Raw genomic sequence first — 24002 nt, forward strand, 5'->3', positions numbered from 1 at the left:
GATTTTTGTTGTAATGTATTTTGGTGTATTTTGTAACTGAAATTGAAGTTGTTTAGGTCTTTCTTCTGCAATTTGCGAAAAAAACTTAGTATTTAATTATGTTTCATGTTTCTATCTATATTTTTTGTTGTGTTCTTAGAAAAAAGTCTTCCAACAGTGCTTCCAGTGAGATTTGATCAAATTAATACAAAGGTATAATGACTAAATAATTTATTTAGTCAAAGAAAAGGTTAAATGGGTCAAGAAACATGTGAGGAAGTTGATGAGAAAATGGAGAATGATTTGGGGATAAAGATGGTTGGATGGGTCTTCCTCTCATGAAGTTGATGAAAAATTGAAGGATTTATTGTTGACTGTTGACTATTGAGGATGATTTGGGGATGAGGGGGAATATGCTATTAAAACGTTTGAATTGCTTAATTTGATATTAAGTGAATTAATTTGGGAGATTTGATTAGTATATTTGGATTGTGGGTATATGTATTTGGGTGGGTTTTACTTTAATTTCGGGTGGATTTTTCAATTTTAGGTAGAAGTTCAAGAAATATCTGGTCAATCGTTAAGATATAGACATGTATATCTCCATTAGAGTAAAGGATATATATGTTCCAAAATTTGGATAGTACGGGTACTGATGTCCTAAAATTATAACACAAGGGGTATACACATACCATTTATGAAAGTTTGGGGATATATTTGTCCTTTTTCTTTTTAAAAAATCACAAATTTAATACCTCACCTCCCCTCCAAAAGTACTCTGTCTAGAAAACCTCCATTGTAGGTGAAGGATTCAAGATCTCAAGTTCAAGTTTTCAACTTTTTCAAGTGATTTTCGTGGAGTTTCTTCCCTAAAGGTATGTAGTCTTCATCCTTGACGTAGTTTCCCTAAAGGTATGTTGTCTTCATCCTTGACTTAGTTTATTTCATAGAGCCAATTTCTAAGATGTTTCTAAGCCTCCAAAGTTCCTCAAAGACCTAGGGTTTTCAATCTATGCATGGTTTCAATTCCAAATGTTTTAAAAGGAATTTATTGTGCTGAATCCTTGTTTAAGTGATATTTTAATGGTGAGTTAAGATATTTTTACACTATGAACCCATGTTTACCCCCAAAACCCCAAGTTATAAATTGTAATTGGGAATTGATTGATCATGAAAGTTTGTTAAATTTTTTTATCTTTTTAATGATTTAGATTATTGAGATTATGTCATACTCATGCCTAATTGTAGCATTTTAAGGTGTTTGGGTTAATGTGATCCATGGCCTTGAAAGGCAATCTATGAAGGATAATGTATGATTATGATGTGAAGTATATGCATGTGGATTCAATGATAGGATAATGATAATATTTAGAATGTAATTTTGTTATGATTGAAAGAATATTCTCAATTAACACTTATGAATGATGATGATAGAATGTGAATGGTTATCTTTTATTTAATTTGAATTGGTAGGCTTATGCATTCTTTTCTTGTATAAACGAAAGTAATGTGAAAATGGTATCTTGAATTGGTAGGCTTAGGCATCCTCTTCTTGTATAATTAATGTATCTTGTCTTAATGACCTAGAATCGATAGAAATAATGTTGTTAACCCTTTCATAAATAATGGGGTATTTTAGTTTATGTATTGAACTGATATACCCAATGTTGGTGGTTCTTCATGATGAGTCTATAAGCTAATGTGATGTTGAACCTTGAAACAGTATACTAGTTGGTGGCCCTTTATTGTGTGAAATTATGAACCTTCATACGGTAAACTAATGATAGTGGCCCTTTCTTGAGGAGTCAATGATCTATCCTTAAAATGTACCTTGAATCGGTAGACATAATGTTGGTGGCCCTTTCATTTGTGATGTAGTTTACGTCGGTAGGCCTAATGTTAGTGGACCTCTCAAGTCCCTATGAAATGAAAGAGAACTACTCTATGGTAATGGAGTCTAAGTACCGAATAGATACGACAAAATGGAAGTTCTTCCTACGTTAGGACGGATTATAATGAACATCTTTTTTATCGCATAACTATGTGCCCCTATAGGTGTAGCTAGTGTATCCCCCTAAGCTAAATGTTAGCATTCTACCTTAGGCAAGTAGACCACCTCTTTTCAATGTGGGTTCATGACATTACATTTCATGTCAAGCTCATATAGTCTATGTCTGTTAATGCTTATCCCCATCATGTGAGATGTGCATTATGATTTCTTAAGAGGTTTCATGAAGTGTGGATTGTAGTATGGGATTTCATCCATGCATTACATGAGTAGGCCTTGAGAGAGGTAGTGAAAACTCTGATGTCTTATGATGACATAAATGAATGTGCTCTTAACAAATTTAATGAAGAATGTTAATTTATATGCTTAATGAGATGATGCATGATTTACTTAGATTGTATTGTGAGTTATTTTCTTGCCGTGAATCACTGAGTATGAAGGTTCCTTGTCTATGGTGGATTCAAGGCGTACTTATTGTGATTAGTATGGGATGCTACTCATACATTGCACAAGTATGACATAGAGTTGCCCTAAATGATGGTCCTAATGTGTTGTTATGACTTACGAAATGTGTGTGTCTCTAATATATGATTATTATCTAAATATGAAGAAGGAATGATAATTTAACTTTTGGTGGCCTTAAGTGGTACTTTAGTGTGTATGGTTGTATAGGATGCTATTCATACATTTCAAAAGGTATAAGCTTGAGTTACTTGAGGTGAAAGTTGAATACGATGAAATGAATTGTATGTTGATTATGTCTCATCTTATGCCTTTAATACTTATGTTCATGAAGTTTTCTCAGATTGTCATATATCATGATTTTCAGAGAAAATGTCCGTTCTAAGCATGGCTTTTGCATGGCATCACACTTGGTACTTAATTATGCTAAACCATATTCTTCTATTATTGCTACAAGTGTAGGTTCCAGCAAGTGAGCATCTTTCACTCTAGCTCAAGAGCTTGGATTGAGATTCTTCCAAGGAAAAGTGATATATCCTCATGAATTCGAAGAGAAGTACGTTTGATGTTTCATTTTCCTTTATGTAATAGACATTTGTTAGACATCTATTGTAAAGAGTAGTGTCTCTACTTTTGTTTTAAGATATTTTTCTAGATGGCCATGTGAGAGCATTGTTTTAAATGTTTTGAAATGTTTTCGGTTGTATGGATTTAAAGAAAAGTTTTAAATTCCGCACTTTTTGTAAGTGTCTTATATAATTACATGCTATAAAGATTGTATAAGAATTTCATAGTCTTGTACGTAGTGTCGCATCTCGGGAATAGACTCAGGGCGTGACAATTGTACTCATGAACCTTATGTTGCCTTGATGCATAAGCAGAACCTGGCCCCATTGCATCAATACATATCCCAAAACAGTGCTAAATGTGTCACATTACATTGAAAAACCCTCACCCTCAACTAGAACAGAGTCAATACAAGATCGGTTGTAAGTAAATCCTTGAGATTCTGAAATCTCAACTCACACTTCTAAAACCACTCAAATGGAACATCAAGGTGAGTAAATCAATGCAATGGTGTTTTAATGGTAGCTAAAACCCTTCATTAATCATCTATAGTATCCTTCTAGTTCAATGAAGCTTCGAATCTCAGTAATTGAGGTAGGTCAAGACAAATCACGAATAGCCTTAATCTTTACCGACTATACCCTGATGCCATCTGATATCATGTTCACCAAATCTACCTAGAATTTTCTTATCTCTAGTTGAACTTGAATATGTGTATTGTATTATTCATCCATTTTGTTGAATTCTAGGATAAACCTTGGGTTTAGAATGATGAAATTGTAGCATTACTTGAGTTCAACTTATACATCTAAACTCGACTATCTAATATATTTTTATGTTTAACATTGTAATGGCTCAAAACTTTATGCTCTTTACCCTTAGGAGCAATAGAAGATTTATGTTTTCCCAATGTGATAAAGTGTCAATAGAAACTCTTAGTAAGATCTCTTGATTAATAAAAAAAAATGTTTAGTCCTATATTTCCACCATTGAGATCATAAATGAACTAATCAGAACTAACGATTATCTGAATACCTTTATTTCTTGTATTCCAAAATTAATATTATAGTCTTATGTTTTAAATATATGTTATTTTCTATAGGATTTTGTAAAAAATAAATCGAAAAAGCATGAAAGGGAACTATGAGGATTAATGAAAATCAATTCAAATTTTAAACAATGTAGGTTTAACCTTTAAGGTTCATTGTATCGAACCCATTGAATTTTTGAAATTATTGATCCATGCATATTAGTCATCAAAACATTAGTAGAGATCTACACATACATTCATATTTTGCTTCAAGTTCACTCAGGGAAAATGAACCCATCGTCGCAACACTATACCTACCTCTTAGTGAAACCCACACTTGTTATTATGAAAAAGTCTCCAAACACCCTTGCGCATCAATCACCCATAAGTATTGTCAAAGGAGCGTTTAAGCCCTGGAGCAAGGCTTAAAATGTGATGAGAGCTTCTATTCACTTTATGTGCGGTTCAATGTCATCATCATGGTTCTAAGACATATTTTTTCTTGTCAATGAGACTCTTCTAAAAAGGTAACGCTAAACAATTGGTAGTTTACTCAATTTAATCTTTATTTAATTGGTTTTTTCATATATTTGCTATTATTTTAATAAACATTAGTTTTGGACTAAACATATATATTTGTGTGCTTCACACTTTGTACCTATTTTCATTAAATCTCATCTTATTTGCGCTTAAAGCCCTTACATACCTTAAAGCTTTTGGTGCGTTCACTTTTAATAACAGTGTCACCCATTCATCAACAATTAAAATGTGGATCAGACTTCATTGGTTATGCATTTATAATGACTTATGGGATTACAGAATAATAAACAAGTTCTTATTTCATTATACATTTGTATCTTTATTTTTATCCTCATCTTATGAAGATTATTAGTAAAAGACAAATGAAGTTTGTAAAGCTATGACAGCTACGCGTAACTCAACCCCAAACAGCTCATGAGGGGAGATTTTTCTAAGTTCATATAAGGAGACCAATTTTCCATATCTCTACCCAAAGTGAGACTTCTTAACACTCCCCTGCATGCTCATACCTCAATTGGAGCGTGGACACTTTTAAATGTGGGCCCAACATTTGTGTACACCAAATTGAGATGAGCCTGGATATGATAACATATTGAAGTGTATGAACATATCATTTAAAAGCTTACGCTTTTAGATATAACACACTTTTATTATTTTATTATATTCTCAAATTGGTCTTTCACGTGTAGGCCTAATTTTTCATGGGTCAAACACGTGAAAATTCTTTTTAATAAGGGTGGTGGTGAAATTTAATCCCGGGACCTCTACCTGATCTGATACCATATTAAGATATGACATTTGGGCCTAACACAACCCCAAAAGCTAGCTCATGAAGAGAGGTTTGTCCAAGTCAATATAAGGAAATCAATTTTTAATCCCTCTACCGATGTGGGACTTCTTAACAAAGTCACAAATGAAGTATTTCTATTTGGTGTATAACATTCCCTAATACAACTTGTCAAGTTGTAATGTACTGGTAATAACATGTATAAATTAGAATAACTTAGGTAGAAGTATTTTAGACTACTTACAAAGACGGAGTAGTTTAGCATATGTTTACTTTATAGGCAACAACTTGATGAATATAAAAGTGAACCAATGTAAATAGAATCAACTTTTAGACATATTATGATAGTGACATTTAGTCTCAATGTGTTGATAAATTTCAATTATTCCCTACTTAAAGGGATAAAGCAATCGAAGGGAGGATTTGTATAGAGAGAGACCCAACAATCAAATGAAGACGAAAATAATCATACGCATAATTTAATTATAGAATTAAATTAATACATGTTTTATTTAAAAAAATCCATAGTTTGTGTGTTTTACTTCATTATGTACTTTACGTTCTATCATATGACAAATATTAGGGAAAGAGAAAAGAAGTCACAAATGAAATATTTCTACTAAGTTTATAACATTCTCCATCACTACTTGTATCAAGTTTGAGAACTCTAGTAATAACTTGCTTAAAATTGTATGACCTATATAAAAGGGTTTTAGACTACTTGCAAAAAATAACGGTTTAAAATATATTTGTTTTATAGCAAGTTACTTGTCGAACAAATAAAAAATTAAATAAAATAAAATGTTTGACATGTTATGATGGTAAGATCAACTAAATTTCACACTGTTATTAAGGGTCAATATCTTTTCAATTAAATCAATTAAGCAAGCTAAGCAAGGATTTATCTCTTCATGATTAAAGTGAGAAAGTTTTAGAGAAGTATGTACTTCATATGATGACGCGTAAAATAATTTTACTGATAAGCAATCGAGATTTTGTTAAACTATGAAGAGTTGGATTAGTTTTATGTTTCATATAGCGTAATACCCATACATGTTTGCTGTTTTTTTAGTTTTCAAAAACTTGTGTAGTTTACTTTGAAGAAGTATGCGCTTCGGTTCTTGCTTTTTCATTCAAGATGATATATCCCATTGGTTTTTTGTGCAATTAACATTATAGAAGTACTTGCTTTAGTTCTAAATTTTTGCTTCAATCCCATTGATCTTGTTGCCTTTTTGTACTCTTCACTTTTCAAAACATTGAAGCATGATGGTCTAAGCTTGTTTGATAGTGTGATCACAACATAAAAAATTATCAGTTTCTCTAATATTATTTAGATTCTAAGTTGCAAAGGCTCAACTACAATCAGCATAATGTTACTTCAAGCATTGAAAATCAAGGATACTAGTATAATATAAGATATTTTCCTAAGATTAACTTAAATAACTCGTGCATGAATAGTGATGGAAATGGGGTGGGCTAGACGCGGAGTGGATGTCTTTCAGGCTATGCAGAGCAATGTCGGTTTAAGGTTATCCGGAGCGGGGGAGGGATGTGGGGAATATTAAACTCGGTTTTCAAATCTAATGTCAGGTAAGGCAGGTTGCAGTTATATGAGGTTTATGCAAGTTTAAACTTAATTTTATCTTTTGACAAGTTAGAAGTGTGATAGAGATTTATCTACTAATATTTTTTTTTTAAATTACTAAAATATTCAAAATAGTAAATGAAAATGATAAAATCAAAACTAATACAAATACTTACATTCTTCTCGATTGACCTATAGAAATATAATTTTAAGTCATTCTCGACTAAACTAACATAACTTGATGAAAAATAAATTTGTTTTTATGAATTTTATATTTAGTATCAAACTTACCTATAAAAGGGAACATTATACAATTTGTGTGGGGAGGGTTTATGTGGGGTGGCTTTATGAAGGGCGGGGTGAGCAGATTGAAAACGAAAAGAATTTTTTAATGGGGCAGCTTAAAATTATTGGGGGTTAAACTCAAACCGCCCTTCACATCCCCATTATCAGTATTATGCATGAAGTCATCCACATTGTGTTCTCTTCATTGTTCAAACCTTAACCCTCTATGTTGCATATAAAGTTGTTTGCAGGCAGTGGCGGATCCAAGATTTAAAAGTTGTGGGTGCTCACTTCATTTAACATTAACTTGTTAGCAATCACATAGTGTAAACGTATACTAACTCAAACTCTTTAATAAAAAGAAGTAAAAAAATAATTAAAAAAATGACAATCATTATTATCATCATAAAAAACAACATCTAGTTATAATTCATAATGACCTACTAGTAATATTATTATTACAAAAAGAGACTTCTAGTCTTAAATTCATAATTTTGTTCGACGATTTTTCATATGTTGAAAACGATAAATAATACCATCATTGCTTACATTTGTGAATATCTTACTCTCTACATAGCTAACTAAACAACCGTTCAAAAATTCATCACAAATACTATTACGAAGATCATTATTAATGTACTTAATGGATAAGAAAGCTCGTTCCACAAAGTAGTAGCAACGGGAAGAATGAGAGTAAACTTGATAATCCCATAAAGGCGGGTAATGAAAAATATTTTAAATCATAGGAAAAGTTAAAAATAAAAAAGAAAGAAAAAGCTACTCAAACTAAACTAATTAAGAAAAGAAAAGTCAAAACATGTAAAAAATTTGAAGTAAAATATTCCCTTAATTAAAATAGAATTTAAAAAAAAAGAAAAAAGAAAAGGTGCAAAATTCAAGAATGGGGTTAATGGGATTTGAACCCTCGCACACGTGCTCATACAACTAATTTTTAAAGGCATAAACCAACACACCCACAACTGCATTCGTTCTAGGGGTGCTGATTTAACTATAAGCACCCGAAAATAACTGTGTAGGTATGCCCCTATTAGCAGCTTAAAATTTACCCTCGAGACATTGTACTTTAACTTTTGCACTATAATACCTTCATCATTCCTACTTCTCATAAAGGTAAAAGAATATTTCATGAAGAAGTATTTCTCATAAATATACGCATTTATTTTTTTCCATGCTTATAATCATATATCATATCATATATTATTTTAAGTGGGAAGCTCCAAATATTTTTGAAAAAAAATTGTATTACCATTTTATTCGTGGACTAAATTAAATATCTAATTAATTTAATTATATTATTTTATTTATTTTCGAATTTTAAGTTGTTTATTAGGAAATGAATGTTTTAGGATTTCTAGAATATTAAATAAGTACATGAATCAAGGTTTTTCTCCTTTTAATATTGGATTAAAGAAACTGAAGATTTGTATCTAAATCAATATGTACAACTACCATATACAAGTTATGTTAGGATCGAATACACACACACACACTTGATCAATGAATAACACAAGAACTTTTGAGAGAAAGAGATAAGAGATCTTAAGAGAGAAAGAGAGAAATCAATATTTCGTGGTAACACTCCTTGAGTAAACTTCCATGGCGGTGGGGTATATATATTAATTATTCAGAGTATTTTAGGTTGAACTGCAAGAACATTATTATATGACAGTACATCAAATATTAATCAGGATCCACAACCTAACAAGTCTCCCACTTGTAAGCTTATTCAGTCATCCAAAAAATACATTCTCAAAAAAAATCTCTTCATCATCAACATCTTTACCGCACCGCAACATATGTTGCAACAACTACAGAAGACCAACCGAGGTATTGCATAACCCCAGTTTCCCAACATCAACACATTTCGTCAACATGTATGTCGGGTTCTTTGCACCCTCTATCTTCTCCAAACACATATCACCATCCTCCACTGCCCTGCGAACGAAATGGTACCGCCTTCTGATGTGCTTTGTCTTCGAATGATAGACTGGATTTTTCACCAACTGTATGACACTCTGGCTATCTGAGTAAAGAATCTTCTCGCTCTTCTTCTTGCCCAATTCCTCCAAATAATCTACCAGCCATATCATCTCTTTCCCAGCTTCATCTTTTTCCATTTACTCAGCTTCAGTAGATGAAAGAGAAAGACACTTCTGAAGACTTAACATCCAACTCACTGTTGTTCCACTTATGGTGTAAATGAACCTGGATGTACTCTTGCTCGAGTCCACATCCCTACAAAGATCATCATCCACAAAACCCTGTAGAGTCACCTTGTCTTTGCCAAAACAAAGTGAAGTACTGGATGTACCTGTCATATATCTCAGAAGCCACTTCATAGCTTCCCAATGCTCTTTCCTTGGGTTCGCCATGTACCTGCTAACAACTCCCACTGCATGTGCTATATCATGTCTAGTGCAGACCATAGCATACATCAAACTTCCAACTACTGATGCATATGGAACAAGTGTCATATGCTCACGCTCCTCGGCTATCTTGGGTGACTACTCCTTTGATAATTTAAAGTGATTTGCCAATGGAGTAGTCCTGGGTTTAGCATCATTAACCCTGAATTTGCTCAACACCTTCTCAATGTACAACTCCTGAGATAGATTTAAAGTGCCAGCAGATCTATCCCGAGTAATCCTCATCCCCAAAATCTACTTCGCTGGACCCAAATCTTTCATCTCAAACATTGCAGACAACCATGTCTTCAAATTATTAATCTCCCTCATACTAGATCCTACAATCAACATATCATCCACATAAAAGAGTAGAAGGGAATATGAATTAGTGTATTTCTTAAAGTAACAAATCGGATCCTTTTCAGCTTTGCAGAATCCACTCTTGGTCATGAAGGAGTCAAACTTCTTGTACCACTGCCTTGGTGCTTGCTCTAGTCCATACAAGCTCCTGGTGAGCTTGCACACCATGTGTTCCTTGCCTGGAACCAAAAATCCTTCCGGTTGCTGCATATATATCTCTTTGTCCATATCTCCATGGAAATAATGTTGTTTTTACATCCATTTGCTCTAGATGCAAATTCTCTGATGCAACAATAGTCAACAGAATTCGAATAGAGGTTAATTTCACAACAGAAGAAAATATTTCAGCATAATCAATACCTTTCCTTTATGAATATCCTTTAACTACTAAACGAGCCTTGAACCTTCTTTTTCCATCTGGTTCAGTCTTGATTATAAACACCCACTTGTTCGGCAAAGCTCTCTTCCCTGCAGGTAACTCAGTCAACACCCATGTGTCGTTCTTCTCAAGTAACCTCATCTCATCATCCATGGCTTGCTCCCACTTGTTTGAATCCTCCACGTGTAGGTCCTCATCAAACAACTGTGGTTCCCCCTCATCAGTCAGCAATAGATAATGTAATGAAGGTGAATACCTATATGGTGCCCTGATGGTTCTGGATGATCTTCTTAAGACCTGCTCAGGTGTAACTTGCTCCAGTTCAGATTCTTCAGTAGGAGTTGGCTGAGATCTGCTTTGACATCTCTGGGTTACTCTTCTCCAACTCAACCTCAACTCCACTTGCTTTGTGATCTGTAGAACCTTATGCTTTCTATCCCTGTACAGGATAGACTCATCAAATGTCATGTCACAATGTCTCACGATCTTTTTGTTTTTGTCATCCCAAAACCTATAACCAAACAAATCAAAACCATAGCCTATGAAGTAACATTTCATAAATTTGGCATCAAGCTTGTCTCTCTTTTCTGGATCAACATTAATATAAGCAGCGCAACCAAAAGTCCTCAAGTGTGAGTACTTGAGTTCTTTTCCTGTCCATACCTCCTCTGGAATCTTGAACCCTAAAGGAATTGATGGTCCCCTGTTGATCTAGTATGCAGCTGTGCTCACAGCATCCGCCCAAAATGTTTTGGCATCCCATAGTGTATCCTTATACTCCTTGTAAGCTCATTCAATGTTCTGTTTATCCTCTCAGCAATTCTATTTTGCCTTGCCTTACTAGGAACTATTCTCATCAATCTGATTCCCTCAGAAGCACAGAATGCCTTGAACTCTGATTTGTCATACTCTCCTCCATTTTCAGACCTTAGGCATTTGACTTTCAAACCGGTCTGATTCTCAACTTCAGCTTTCCACTTCTTTAAAGTTGCAAACACATTTGACTTATGCTTCAAGAAGTAAACCCATACCTTCTTGTTGGAATCATCAATGAAGGTAACAAAGAATCTGGATCCTCCAAGTGATGATACTGGAGATGGTCCCCAAACATCTGTATGGACCATTTCAAACCACACTTTCTTTGGCTCACTAGGAGTCTTTGTGAAGCTTACTCTTTTCTGTTTTCCCATAACATAGCTCTCGCAAAGACCTATATCAACAGACTTCAGGACCTCTAATGATCCTTTTGCAACCAGAATCTTCATTCCTTTAGCACTCATGTGTCCAAGTCTGTTGTGCCACAGACATGAATCCAAAGCACCTTCGGCAACAACGGCCATGTTAATACACCCTGCAGTGATGTAAAAAGTTCCAAATTCTGTGTCACGAGCTACTACCATAGCACCTTTCACAATCTTCCACAAACCTTTCCCATACTCTGCTGCATATCCCGAGCTATCAACCTAACCAACAGAGTTCAGACTTTTCTTGAGCCCAGGAATAAATCTGATATCCTCCAATGTCCACTAGTTTCCTGAGGTGGTCTTTATGCAAACATCCCCCTTTCCTTCAATCTCTAAGGCTTTATTGTCAGCAACATACACCTTTCAAAAAATTTCATATTTGAAATTTTGGAACAACTCCTCGCTTGGAGATGAATGGAAAGATGCACCAGAATCCAAAATACATGATTCAACCGGGCTATTCACACTAAGGATTAGAGCATCCCCAATGTCCTCTGTTGAATTTACAGAATCATTTTCATCTCCAGATTTCTGATTCTGTTTCTTCTTTGGATTTGTACAGCTTGTCCGAAAGTGCCTTTTTTCTCCACAGTTCCAGTAAGTCACATTTGATCTGTTCAGGGACTTTCCTTGATTCCTGATTTTGATCGACCATGTTGATTTTTGTCTTTCGTCTTACTTCTCCCCCTTTGGTCAATGCTGCGAGCACATTCCCGGTGGATCTTCCACTTCTCATTTGCGAATACTTTCGCGAAGAATAACGTCACAGATTTCACCAAACTTCAGCTTCTTAGATCCACGGGAACTGCTAATCGCAGCAACAACAGTATCCCAAGACTTGGGCAGAGATGACATCAAAATCAACGCCTTAATTTCATCTGCAAAATTAATATCCACATAATTGAGTTGACTCACAATCATATTGAACTCATTTATATGATCAGAAACAGATCCATTCTCAGACATCTGTAAATTGAACAATCTAGGCATCAAATATACCTTGTTCATCGCCGATGGTTTTTCATACATTTTTGAAAGTGCCTTCAACATATCAAACGTAATCTTCTCCTTCACGATGCTGAACACCACATTTCTTGTAAAGTCAACTGGATCAACCCTAGAGCCTGGAGATCCTTGAGCTTTCACTTCTCCTTCGTCATGGATTCCAGCTTCATCCCGGTCAACGGTTCGTGAAGATATTTCTGGTAAAGAAAATCTTCTATCTGCATTTTCTAGAAACTGAAATCGGATCCATCAAACTTCTCAATTCCAAGCTTCGAACTATCCATCTTTAGTGATCGTGTTGAATCTCCTTAGCTCTGATACCAGTTAATAGGATCGAATTCACACACACACACTTGATGAATGAAGAACACAAGAACTTTAGAGAGAAAGAGATGAGAGATCTAGAGAGAGAAATTAATATTTCGTGGTAACACCCCGTGAGTAAACTTCTACTACGGTGGGGTATATATATTAATTATTCAGAGTATTTTAGGTTTAACCGCGAGAACATTAATATATGACAGTATATCAAATATTAATCAGGTTCCACAACCTAACAAGTTGTTATCTTGAATTCATCCATTAGCAGTTCTACGTATTCATATGGTAAATTTCCTTTTTCTATTGTTTGTTTAAAGATTTTTATCATTTATAGATTTTTTTTAAAAGAGATAGAGCTTTTTTAAATCTAATTCTTTATTTACGATTTTTTTTCTTTCTGGAATTTGTTCTTACTATTTTTTGTGTAAATGTAAAATTACTATACATATTGGCTTAGAGTAATTTTGATATTCTCAACTAATTACTAATAATTATACTTTATTATGTTCGTAAATACATTGTTATGAAAATACAAATGGACAGAAGAGAAGATTTTTTTTTCTATTTTAATTATTTATTTATTTTGCTTAAACTAATCAATAGTTGAATGAAACAAGCATAACATGTATGTCTCTTCTTTCAATTTTTTTTACTTGAAAGATTAAACCCTCTTATTTATCATATTACTTGTATGATCCCTTTTGTATTTATTCTTATGTAGCTCTATCGGTTTTATTTTAGTAATATCCGATGATTTTAAGTTTCTTATATGCAATTCATATGTTTTTTAGATTGGTCCATAAGTGTGTGTGTGTATATATATATATATATATATATATATATATATATATATATTGAAATTATTTTTTATATGCATTTTTTTGCACATATAATTTTTGGTTTATATGGTCTTGTTTTTGCTACCATATTGGTGTATTTCATTATTCAATTATATGTATATAACTTGAAACAAATTTCTTTTGTCAATATTTACAGATGACAAAAGTAATAATTTTGAATGAGCCAAAGAAGACGAAGGGTACATATAAGTGTAATTATTATTTATATATGTCAATTAAATATTTAAATAATGATTATTTTATATAAAATAAATAATTTATTTTGTAGGTTTAGACTATGAAATTTATAATGATCTACTAGTCATCCTAAGAAAGACATATGCTGATCGAATTTCTCTACAACTATTACAAAACACTACTCTCCTTCGATAACAAGTTCTTGATATGTATGCATCTGTAAAAAAAAAAAAGTGGACAACCTTATTCCTTAAAAAGAAGTTAGAAATTTTAAGTCATTAAATCTTTTGTAACTATAATGTCGACATTTAAATTATGTATTGTAACATATTAAAAATAAAACTTTTAATAATTTAAATACTTGATATATTATAAAAAGTGTATAATTGAAGTCATTATAGTATCAGTTTTGAAAGTCAATTGATAACAATTTTTTGGTATGATGTGCCTTGCGATGATTATAATATAATGCTCACTGTTAATTTATTTGATCTTGTATTTAAACATCGCACTTTTATATTTTAGAAGTATTTATACTAATTAGCGAGATCTAAACGTGCAACGCACATGTTCGAAAATAGTTAATAAATATATAGCAGATATTAGTAAATTTGTAGCAAGCAAAAAAATTTAATTTTTTTCTAATCATTATTCAGTACTCATGAGCACAACCTACATTAGAAAATTTTAAAAATTCAGAAAAATGATGAAGAAGTAACCAAATTCATTTAATTGTATCCATGCCTATACCCTACATATATTGTATAACAATTATTGATTATGATCATTCTGAAGCTATTTCCTTCTTATTCCATGCCAAGAAGAAGGTCGAAAACCCACTAGATCTTGATTAGATTAGGGAGTTTTGTTGTGTGCGTCCCCGAGTAGAAACCGATGGAACAACTTGAAAGGAAGATCAACAGATAATTTGATCATATGACTTTCTACTAAAATAGAAATCTATTTAATTTTTCTTCATGAGCTAATAATAGACAAATAGATCATCCATGACACTAGTATTTTGGTTTAGAATGCATTCTGTGATAAATAAAATAAGAATTTATTCATTTTTGCGATGACCAAATAATATAGGCTAAAGATACATTCAATTATGTATCGAGAGTTCTTGAATACTTCGAATTTAGCGTAAATATTTCATATACTTAGAAATGGACATGAATAAGGATGTAATTTAAGCTAAATACTATATGTTCATGATTAAGCCCATTTTTAATAGTATGCAACTAATTCCTTTATGAAATAACTTTTATTGCATAATTTGGATATCATCTTAATTCATGTTAAGTAAACATATATGAGTATACACTACTTAGGTGAGCTCACATGTATTATGATTTATGAAGATCAAAGACAAAAGATTCCAAAACGTAAAAGCAAAGTATTTGATACCAAGACAACGAACCTGGTTCAAAAGTCTCTAGTACATGAAGAAGCTTAATCTTTTTAAGGGCACCAGGACTCAGTTCCACTTGCATAGTTCGTTTAGAGAAAACCTCATGCTCATCCTTCAAGCATGAAACCTTGTAAGTTTTATCACAAATTCAAAAATAATTGTTGTCTTCTTATAAATTTACATACTAGAGACATATTTAGAATATTCTCCAACTGTTGAGGCATATTTTGATTCTTCTCTACGTGTTGAGACATATTTGGAATATTCTCCAACTTTTGAGGCATGTTAGGATTCTGCTCCAACTGTTGGGGCATGTTTGGAATCATCTTAAACTGTTGAGGCTTATTTGGATTCTTTACTAACTGTTGAGGCATACTTGGAACCATCTCCAACTGTTGAGGCATGTTTGATATCATCTCTAATTTTTGAGGCATATTAAGAAACTTCTCCAAATGTTGAGGTGAATTCGGAATCATCTCCAATGGTTGAGGCATATTTGGAATCATCTACAACTATTGAGGCATATTTGGGATCTTCTCCAACTTTTGAGGCATATTTGTATTCTTCTCAAACTGTTGAGGCATATTTGGTATCTATTCCACCTGTATAGACATATTCTTTTTACTCCAACTGTTGAGGCATATCCATCTGTTGAGGCATATTTGGAATCATCTCAAACCGATGAGGCATATTTCGAATCATCTCCAACAATTGAGGAATATTTGGAATCATCTCCAACTGTTGAGGCGAATTTGGAATCATCTCCAATAGTTGAGGCATATTTGGAATCATCTCCAACTGTTGAGGCGAATTTAGAATCACCTTCAACTGTATAGACATATTTGGAATCATCTCCAACTGTTGAGACATATTTGGAACCATCTCCAACTGCGGAGACATATTTGGAATTATCTCAAGTTAATAAGAAATATTTTGATTCATATCCATCTGTTGAGGTATATTAGGAATCATCTCCAACTGTTGAGGCATATTTAGATCATCTCCAACTATTGAGGCAAATTTGGAATCATCTTCAACAGTTGAGGCATATTTCGAATCATCTCAAACTGTGCAGGAAAATTGGAATCATCTTAAATAGTTGAGGCATATCTGGAATCATCTCCAACTGTTGAGGAAAATTTGGAATCATCTTCAACAGTTAAGGCATATTTAAATCATCTCCAACTGTTGAGACACATTTGGAATCATCTCCAACTTTTGAGTTAAATTTGGAATCATCTTCAACAGTTGAGGCATGTTTGAAATCATCTTCAACTATTGAGACACATTTGGAATCATCTCCATTTGTTGAGACACATTTGGAATCATCTCCAACTGTTGAGGTATATTTTGAATCATCTCCAAATCTTGAAGAATATTTGGATTCTCCTTAAACTGTTGAGACATATTTGGAATCTTCTCCAACATTTGAGTCATATTTTTATAATTCTCCAAATTCTCAGGCATATTCTGAATCATCTCCAATTGTTGAGGCATATTTGGAATCATCTCAAACTATTGAGGTATATTTGGAATCATCTCCAACTATTGAGGCAAATTTTGAATCATCTCCAACACTTGAGGCATGTTTGGAATCATCTCCAACTGTTGATACATATTTGGAATCATCTCCAACTGTTGAGGCATATTTAAAATCATCTCGAGTTGTTGAGAAATATTTGGATTCTTCTCCATCTGTTGAGGGATATTTGGAATCATCTCAAACTGTTGAGGCATAGATAAAATCAACTCCAACAATTGAGGCAAATTTGGAATCATCTTCAAGAGTTGAGGAATATTTGGAATCATCTCCAATTGTGGAGGCAAATTTGGAATCATCTTCAACAGTTTAGGCATATTAGGTATCATCTCCTACTATTGAGGCAAATTTGGAATCATCTTCAACACTTGAGGCATATTTGAAATTATCTCCAATTATTGAGACACATTTGTAATCATCTACAACTGTTGAGGCAAATTTGGAATCATCTTTAACAGTTAAGGTATATTTGGAATCATCTCCAACTATTGAGACACAATTAGAATCATCTCCAACTGTTGAGACACATTTAGAATCATCTCTAACTATTGAGGTATATTTTGAATCATCTCCAAATATTGAAGCATATTTGGATTCTCCTTCAAAAATTGAGGCATATTTCGAATCATCTTCAACTGTGGAGGCAAATTTGGAATAATCTTCAACAGTTAAGGAATATTTGGGATCATCTCCAACTGTTGAGGAAAATTGGAACCATCTTCAACAGTTGAGGCGTATTTAAATCATCTCCAACTGTTGAGACACATTTGGAATCATCTCCAACTGTTGAGGGAAATTTAGAATTATCTTTAACAGTTGAGGCATGTTTGAAATCATCTCCAACTATTGAGACACATTTCGAATCATCTCCAACTGTAAAGACACATTTGGAATCATCTCCAACTATTGAGGTATATTTTGAATCATCTCCAAATCTAGAAGAATATTTGGATTCTCCTTCAACTGTTGAGACATATTTGGAATCTTCTCGAACATTTAAGTCATATTTTTATAATTCTCTAAATTCTGAGGCATATTCTGAATCATCTCTAATTGTTAAGGCATATTTGGAATCATCTCAAATTGTTGAGGTATATTTGGAATCATCTCCAACTATTGAGGCGAATTTGGAATCATCGCCAACTCTTGAGGCATGTTTGGAATCATCTCAACCTGTTGAGACATATTTGGAATCATCTCCAACTGTTGAGGCATATTTGGAATCATCTCAAGTTGTTGAGGAATATTTGGATTCTTCTCCATCTGTTGAGGCATATTTGGAATCATCTCAAAATGTTGAGGCATAGCTGGAATCATCTCCAACAATTGAGACAAATTTGGAATCATATTCAATAGTTAAGGCATATTTGGAATCATCTACAACTGTGGAGCCAAATTTGGAATCATCTTCAACAGTTGAGGCATATTTGGTATCATCTCCAACTGTTTAGGGAAATTTGGAATCATCTTTAATAGTTGAGGCATATTTGAAATCATCTCCAACTGTAGAGACACATTTGGAATCATCTCCAACTGTTGAGGGAAATTTGGAATCATCTTCAACAGTTAAGGCATATTTGAGATCATTTCCAACTATTGAGACACAAATGGAATCATCTCCAACTGTTGAGACACATTTAGAATCATCTCCAACTGGTGAGATATATTTTGAATCATCTCCAAATCTTGAAGCATATTTGGATTCTCCTTCAACTGTTGAGACATATTTGGAATCTTGTCCAACATTTAAGTCATATTTGGAAAATTCTCCAAATTCTAAGGCATATATTGAATCATCTCCAATTGTTCAGGCATATTTGGAATCATCTCCAACTGTTGAGACATATTTGGAATTATCTCCAACTGTTGAGGCATATTTGGAATCATCTCCAACTATTTAGGCATATTTCTAATATCCTCCAAGTGTTGAGGTGAATTTGGAATCATCTCCAACTGTTGAGGAATTTTTGGAATCATCTCAAACTTTTGAGTCATATTTGGAATCCTCTCCAACTGTTGAGGCATATTTGGAATCATCTCCAACTGTTGAGGAATATTTGGAATCATCTCGAACTGTTGAGGAAAATTTGGAGTCATCTCTAACAGTTGAGGCATATTTAAAATCATCTGCAATTGTTGAGGAGAATTTGGAATCATCTCCAATAGATCAGGCATGTTTGGAATCATCTCCAACTGTTGAGACATATTTGAAATCATCTCCAAATGTGTAGCCATATTTGGAATCATCTCAAGTTATTGAGGAATATTTGGATTCTTCTCCATCTGTTGAGGCATATTTCGAATCATCTCAAACTGTTTAGGCAAATTTGGAATCATCTCCAACTGTTTAGGCAAATTTTAAATCACTCAACAGTTGAGGCATATCTTAAATCATCTCAAACTATTTAGGCACATTTAGAATAATCTCAAACTGTTGAGGGAAATTTGAAATCATCTTCAATAGTTGAGGCATATTTGAAATCATCTCAAACTATTGAGACACATTTGTAATCATGTCCAACTGTTGAGACACATTTGGAATCATGTTTAACTGTTGAGACACATTCGGAATCATCTCCAACTATTGAGGTATATTTTGAATCATCTCCAAATCTTGAAGCATATTTGGATTCTCCTTCAACTTCTGAGACATATTTGGATTCTTCTCCAACATTTGAGTCATATTTGGATAATTCTCCAAATTCTGAGGCATATTCTGAATCATATCCACTTGTTGAGGCATATTTGGAATCAGCTCCAACTATTGAGGCATATTATGAATCATGTCCAATTATTGAGGTATATTTGGAATCATATCAAACTGTTGAGGTATATTCGGAATCATCTCCAATAGTTGAGGCGAATTTGGAATCATCTCCAAAAGTTGAGGCATGTTTGGAATCATCTCCATCTGTTGAGACATATTTAAAATCACCTCCAATTGTTGAGGCATATTTGGAATCATCTCAAGTTTTTGAGGAATTTTTGAATTCTTCTCCATCTGTTGAGGCATATTTGGAATCATCTCAAACTGTTGAGGCATATTTGTAATCATCTCAAACTGTGGAGGCAAATTTGGAATCATCTTCAAAAGTTGAGCCATATTTGGTATCATCTCCAACTGTTGAGGAAAATTTGTAATCATCTTCAACAGTTGAGGCATATTTGAAATCATCTCCAACTGTTGAGACACGTTTTGATTTATCTCAAACTGTTGAGGGAAATTTGGAATCATCTTCATTAGTTTAGGCATATTTGAAATCGCCTCCAACTATTGAGACACATTTGGAATCATCTCTAACTATTGAGACACATTTGGAATCATCTCCAACTGTTGAGGTATATTTTAAATCATCTTCAAATCTTGAAGCATATTTATATTCTCCTTCAAATGTTGAGACATATTTGGAATCTTCTCTACCATTTGAGTCATATTTGGATAGTTCTCCGAATTCTGGGGCATATTCTAAATCATCTCCACTTATTGAGGCACATTAGGAATCATCTCCAACTGTTGAGGCATATTTGGAATCACCTCACACTGTTGAGGCATATTTTGAATCATCACTAACTATTGAGGCATATTTCTAATATCTTGTACTTGTTGAGGTAAATTTGGAATCATCTCCAACTGTTGAGGCATTTTCGGAATCATCTCAATATGTTGAGGCATAATTGGAATCATCTCCAACTGTTGAGGCATATTTGGAATCATCTCCAACTATTGAGATATATTTGGAATCATCTCCAACTGTTGAGGCAAATTGAGAAACATTTTTAACAGTTGAGGCATATTTTGAAACATCTCCAACTGTTGAGGCATATTTGGAATCATCTCCAACTGTTGAGGAATATTTAGAATCATCTCCAACTATTGAGGAAAATTTGGATTCATCTCCACCAGTTGAGGCATATTTGAAATCATCTACAATTGTTGAGGCGAATTTGGAATCATCTCCAATAGTTCAGGCATGTTTGGAATCATCTCCAACTGTTGAGACATATTTGAAATCGTCTCCAACTATTGAGGCATATTTGGAATCATGTCAAGTTGTTGAGGAATATTTGGATTCTTCTCCATCTGTTGAGGCATATTTGAAATCATATCAAACTTTTAAGGCAAATTTGGAATCATCTCCAACAGTTGAGGCATATTTGGAATCATCTCCAACTGTTGAGGCAAATTTTAAATCATTCAACAGTTGAGGCATATTTGAAATTATCTCCAACTGTTGAGACACATTTGGAATAATCTCCAACTGTTAAGGGAAATTTGTAATCATCTTCAATAGTTAAGGCATATTTGAAATCATCTCAAACTATTGAGACACATTTGGAATCATCTCCAACTGTTGAGACACATTTGGAATCATCTCCAACTTTTGAGGTATATTTTGAATCATCTCGAAGTCTTGAAGCATATTTGGATTCTCCTTCAACTGTTGAAACATATTTGGAATCTTCTCCAACATTTGAGTCATATTTGGATAATTCTCCAAATTCTGAGGCATATTCTGAAACATATCAACTTGTTGAGGCATATTTGGAATCAGCTCCAACTGCTGAGGCATATTATGAATCATCTCCAATTGTTGAGGTATATTTGGAATCATATCAAACTGTTGAGGTATATTTGGAATCATCTCCAACTGTTGAGGCGAATTTGGAATCATCTCCAACAGTTGAGGCTTGTTTGGAATCATCTCCAACTAATGAGGCATATTTGGAATCATCTCAAGTTGTTGAGAAATATTTGGATTCTTCTCCATCTATTGAGGCATATTTGGAAACATCTCAAACTGTTGAGGCATATTTGGAATCATCTCAAACTGTTGAGGCAAATTTGGAATTATCTACCACAGTTGAGGCATATTTGGTATCATCTTTAACTGTTGAGGAAAATTTTGAATCATCTTCAACAGTTGAGGCATATTTGAAATCATCTCCAACTGTTGAGACACGTTTGGAATTATCTCAAGCTATTGAGCGAAATTTGGAATCATCTTCAACAGTTGAGGCATATTTCAAATCATCTTCAACTATTGAGACACATTTGGAATCATATCCAACTGTTGAGACACATTTGGAATCATCTCCAACTGTTGAGGTATATTTTGAATCATCTCCAAATCTTGAAGTATATTTGGATTCTCCTTCAAATGTTGAGACATATTTGGAATCTTCTTCTAACATTTGAGTCATATTTGGATACTTCTACAAATTATGAGGCATATTCTGAATCATCTCCAATTGTTGAGGCATATTTGGAATAACCTCCAACTGTTGAGGCATATTTGGAATCATCACCAACTATTGAGGCATATTTCTAACATCCTCTAATTGTTGAGGTGAATTTGGAATCATCTCGAACTGTTGAGGAATTTTCGAAATCATCTCAAACTGTTGAGGCATAATTTGAATCATCTCTAACTATTGAGGCATATTTGGAATCATCTCCAACCGTTGCGACATATTTGGAATCATCTCCAACTGTTGAGGCAAATTAGAAAACATCTTTAACAGTTGCGGCATATTTGGAATCATCTCCAACTGTTGCGGTAAACTTAGAATCATTTAAAACTCTTGAAGCATATTGGGATTTCTTTAACTGTTAAGCCATATTTTGAATAATCTCCAACTGTTAAGGCATATTTAAGATCTTCTCCAAGTGTTGAAACGAATTTGGAATCATTTCCAACAGCTGAGGCATATTTAGAATCATATCCAACTAAGGCATATTTGGAATCATCTCCAACCGTTGAGGCAAATTTGGAATCATCTCCAAAAGTTGAGACATATTTGGAATCATGTCCAACTGTTGAGACATAGTTGGAATCATCTCCAACTGTTGAGGTATATTTGAATTCTTCTCTAACAGGTGAGGCATATTTGGAATCATCTCTAACTGGTGAGTCATATTGGAAATCAGCTGGAACGGTTGTTGTATATTTAGAATGATCTCAAACTCTTGGAGCGTATTTGGATTCTCCTCCAACTGTTGATGTACATTTGGATCCAAATGTTGAGGCAAATTTGGAATCATCTCCAACAGTCGAGGCATATTTGGAATCATCTCCAATAGTTGAGGCATATCTGGAATCATCTCCAATTGTTGAGGCATTTTTGGATTCTTCTCCAACTGTTGAGGTATATTTGGATCAACTGTTGAGGAAAATTTGGAATCATCTCCAACCCTTGAGACATGTTTGGATTCTTCTCCAACTGTGTCTCCATTGAGTGGTTGGATGATACATGAACATCAAAAAGAGTTAGAGATCTTCTTACTTAGCAACTTCAACCATCAGAATGATGCTTATATTATGTAATATCGATTATCTAAGCAATAACTAGTCATCAAGATAAATAACAGAGAGAATCAAATATATTTAAGACACTTCACTGTCATAATTTCTTTACATAAAAGACCATGACATTTAAATTTATGCTTTCCCTCTCTCTATGGCCCTCTTTAGTATGCGCTCTCCCTTTTCAGCCATCCGAGTACACGCACACTCCCCTTCTCCACACACACACACCCCTCTCTCTTTCTCTACTAGTGACCTATCTCTCATGTAATCTAAACCCTGCAACGACAAGTAAGTGACATCTTTCTATCTTCTTCAGTCCTTCTCCCATTCAACTATACAATTCATCCTTGCAACTTTCTATTTCCAATTTGCCTTTCACCCTTTCTAGCAAGGCCCAACCAACACAACTACTATCCTAGGCCAAAAATATGGACATCCATGTAAGAATCAGATCTCTCATGAAAGAACCAGAAACTTTTAGTGACATCTAAAAAGTTCTAGCCAACATTGACAATGTCCACAGTTAAGTTTCTTCGTCGTGCTACCAGCTAGGTTTATTGTTCCTCCTTTTCTCTTTATTTCTTGATTTTCAATTCTTATTTTCATAAATATTTCTTGTTTTTTATTTATTCTCTTGTTCTATAGGGTTATTGGTATTTATCATTCATGTTGCCAATTTCTTCCTTGATGCCCTACAAGTGGCGTAATTCGGAATAGATTTT

The 24002-nt window shown here is 33.7% G+C and overlaps 2 protein-coding genes across 2 annotated transcripts; one reads left to right on the forward strand and one right to left on the reverse strand.

The window, feature by feature from the left end:
* The first annotated feature begins 15913 nt into the window (after nucleotides 1-15913).
* Nucleotides 15914-22169, forward strand: LOC104645051 (uncharacterized). Its single transcript, XM_069292107.1, has 11 exons — nucleotides 15914-16021; nucleotides 16071-16262; nucleotides 16626-16775; nucleotides 16896-17165; nucleotides 17406-17615; nucleotides 17734-18273; nucleotides 18424-18843; nucleotides 18904-19143; nucleotides 19532-20011; nucleotides 20762-21151; nucleotides 21270-22169. Exons 1-11 carry the CDS (start codon nucleotides 15914-15916, stop codon nucleotides 22167-22169), a joined length of 3900 nt encoding a protein of 1299 aa, XP_069148208.1.
* Nucleotides 22170-22700: 531 nt separating this feature from the next.
* On the reverse strand, nucleotides 22701-23093 carry LOC138340387 (uncharacterized). The gene has a single exon (XM_069292108.1). It carries the CDS (start codon nucleotides 23091-23093, stop codon nucleotides 22701-22703), a length of 393 nt encoding a protein of 130 aa, XP_069148209.1.
* Nucleotides 23094-24002: the final 909 nt, after the last annotated feature.

This window comes from Solanum lycopersicum, chromosome 12, assembly GCF_036512215.1.
Source record: "Solanum lycopersicum chromosome 12, SLM_r2.1".
NCBI classification, from domain to species: domain Eukaryota; kingdom Viridiplantae; phylum Streptophyta; class Magnoliopsida; order Solanales; family Solanaceae; genus Solanum; species Solanum lycopersicum.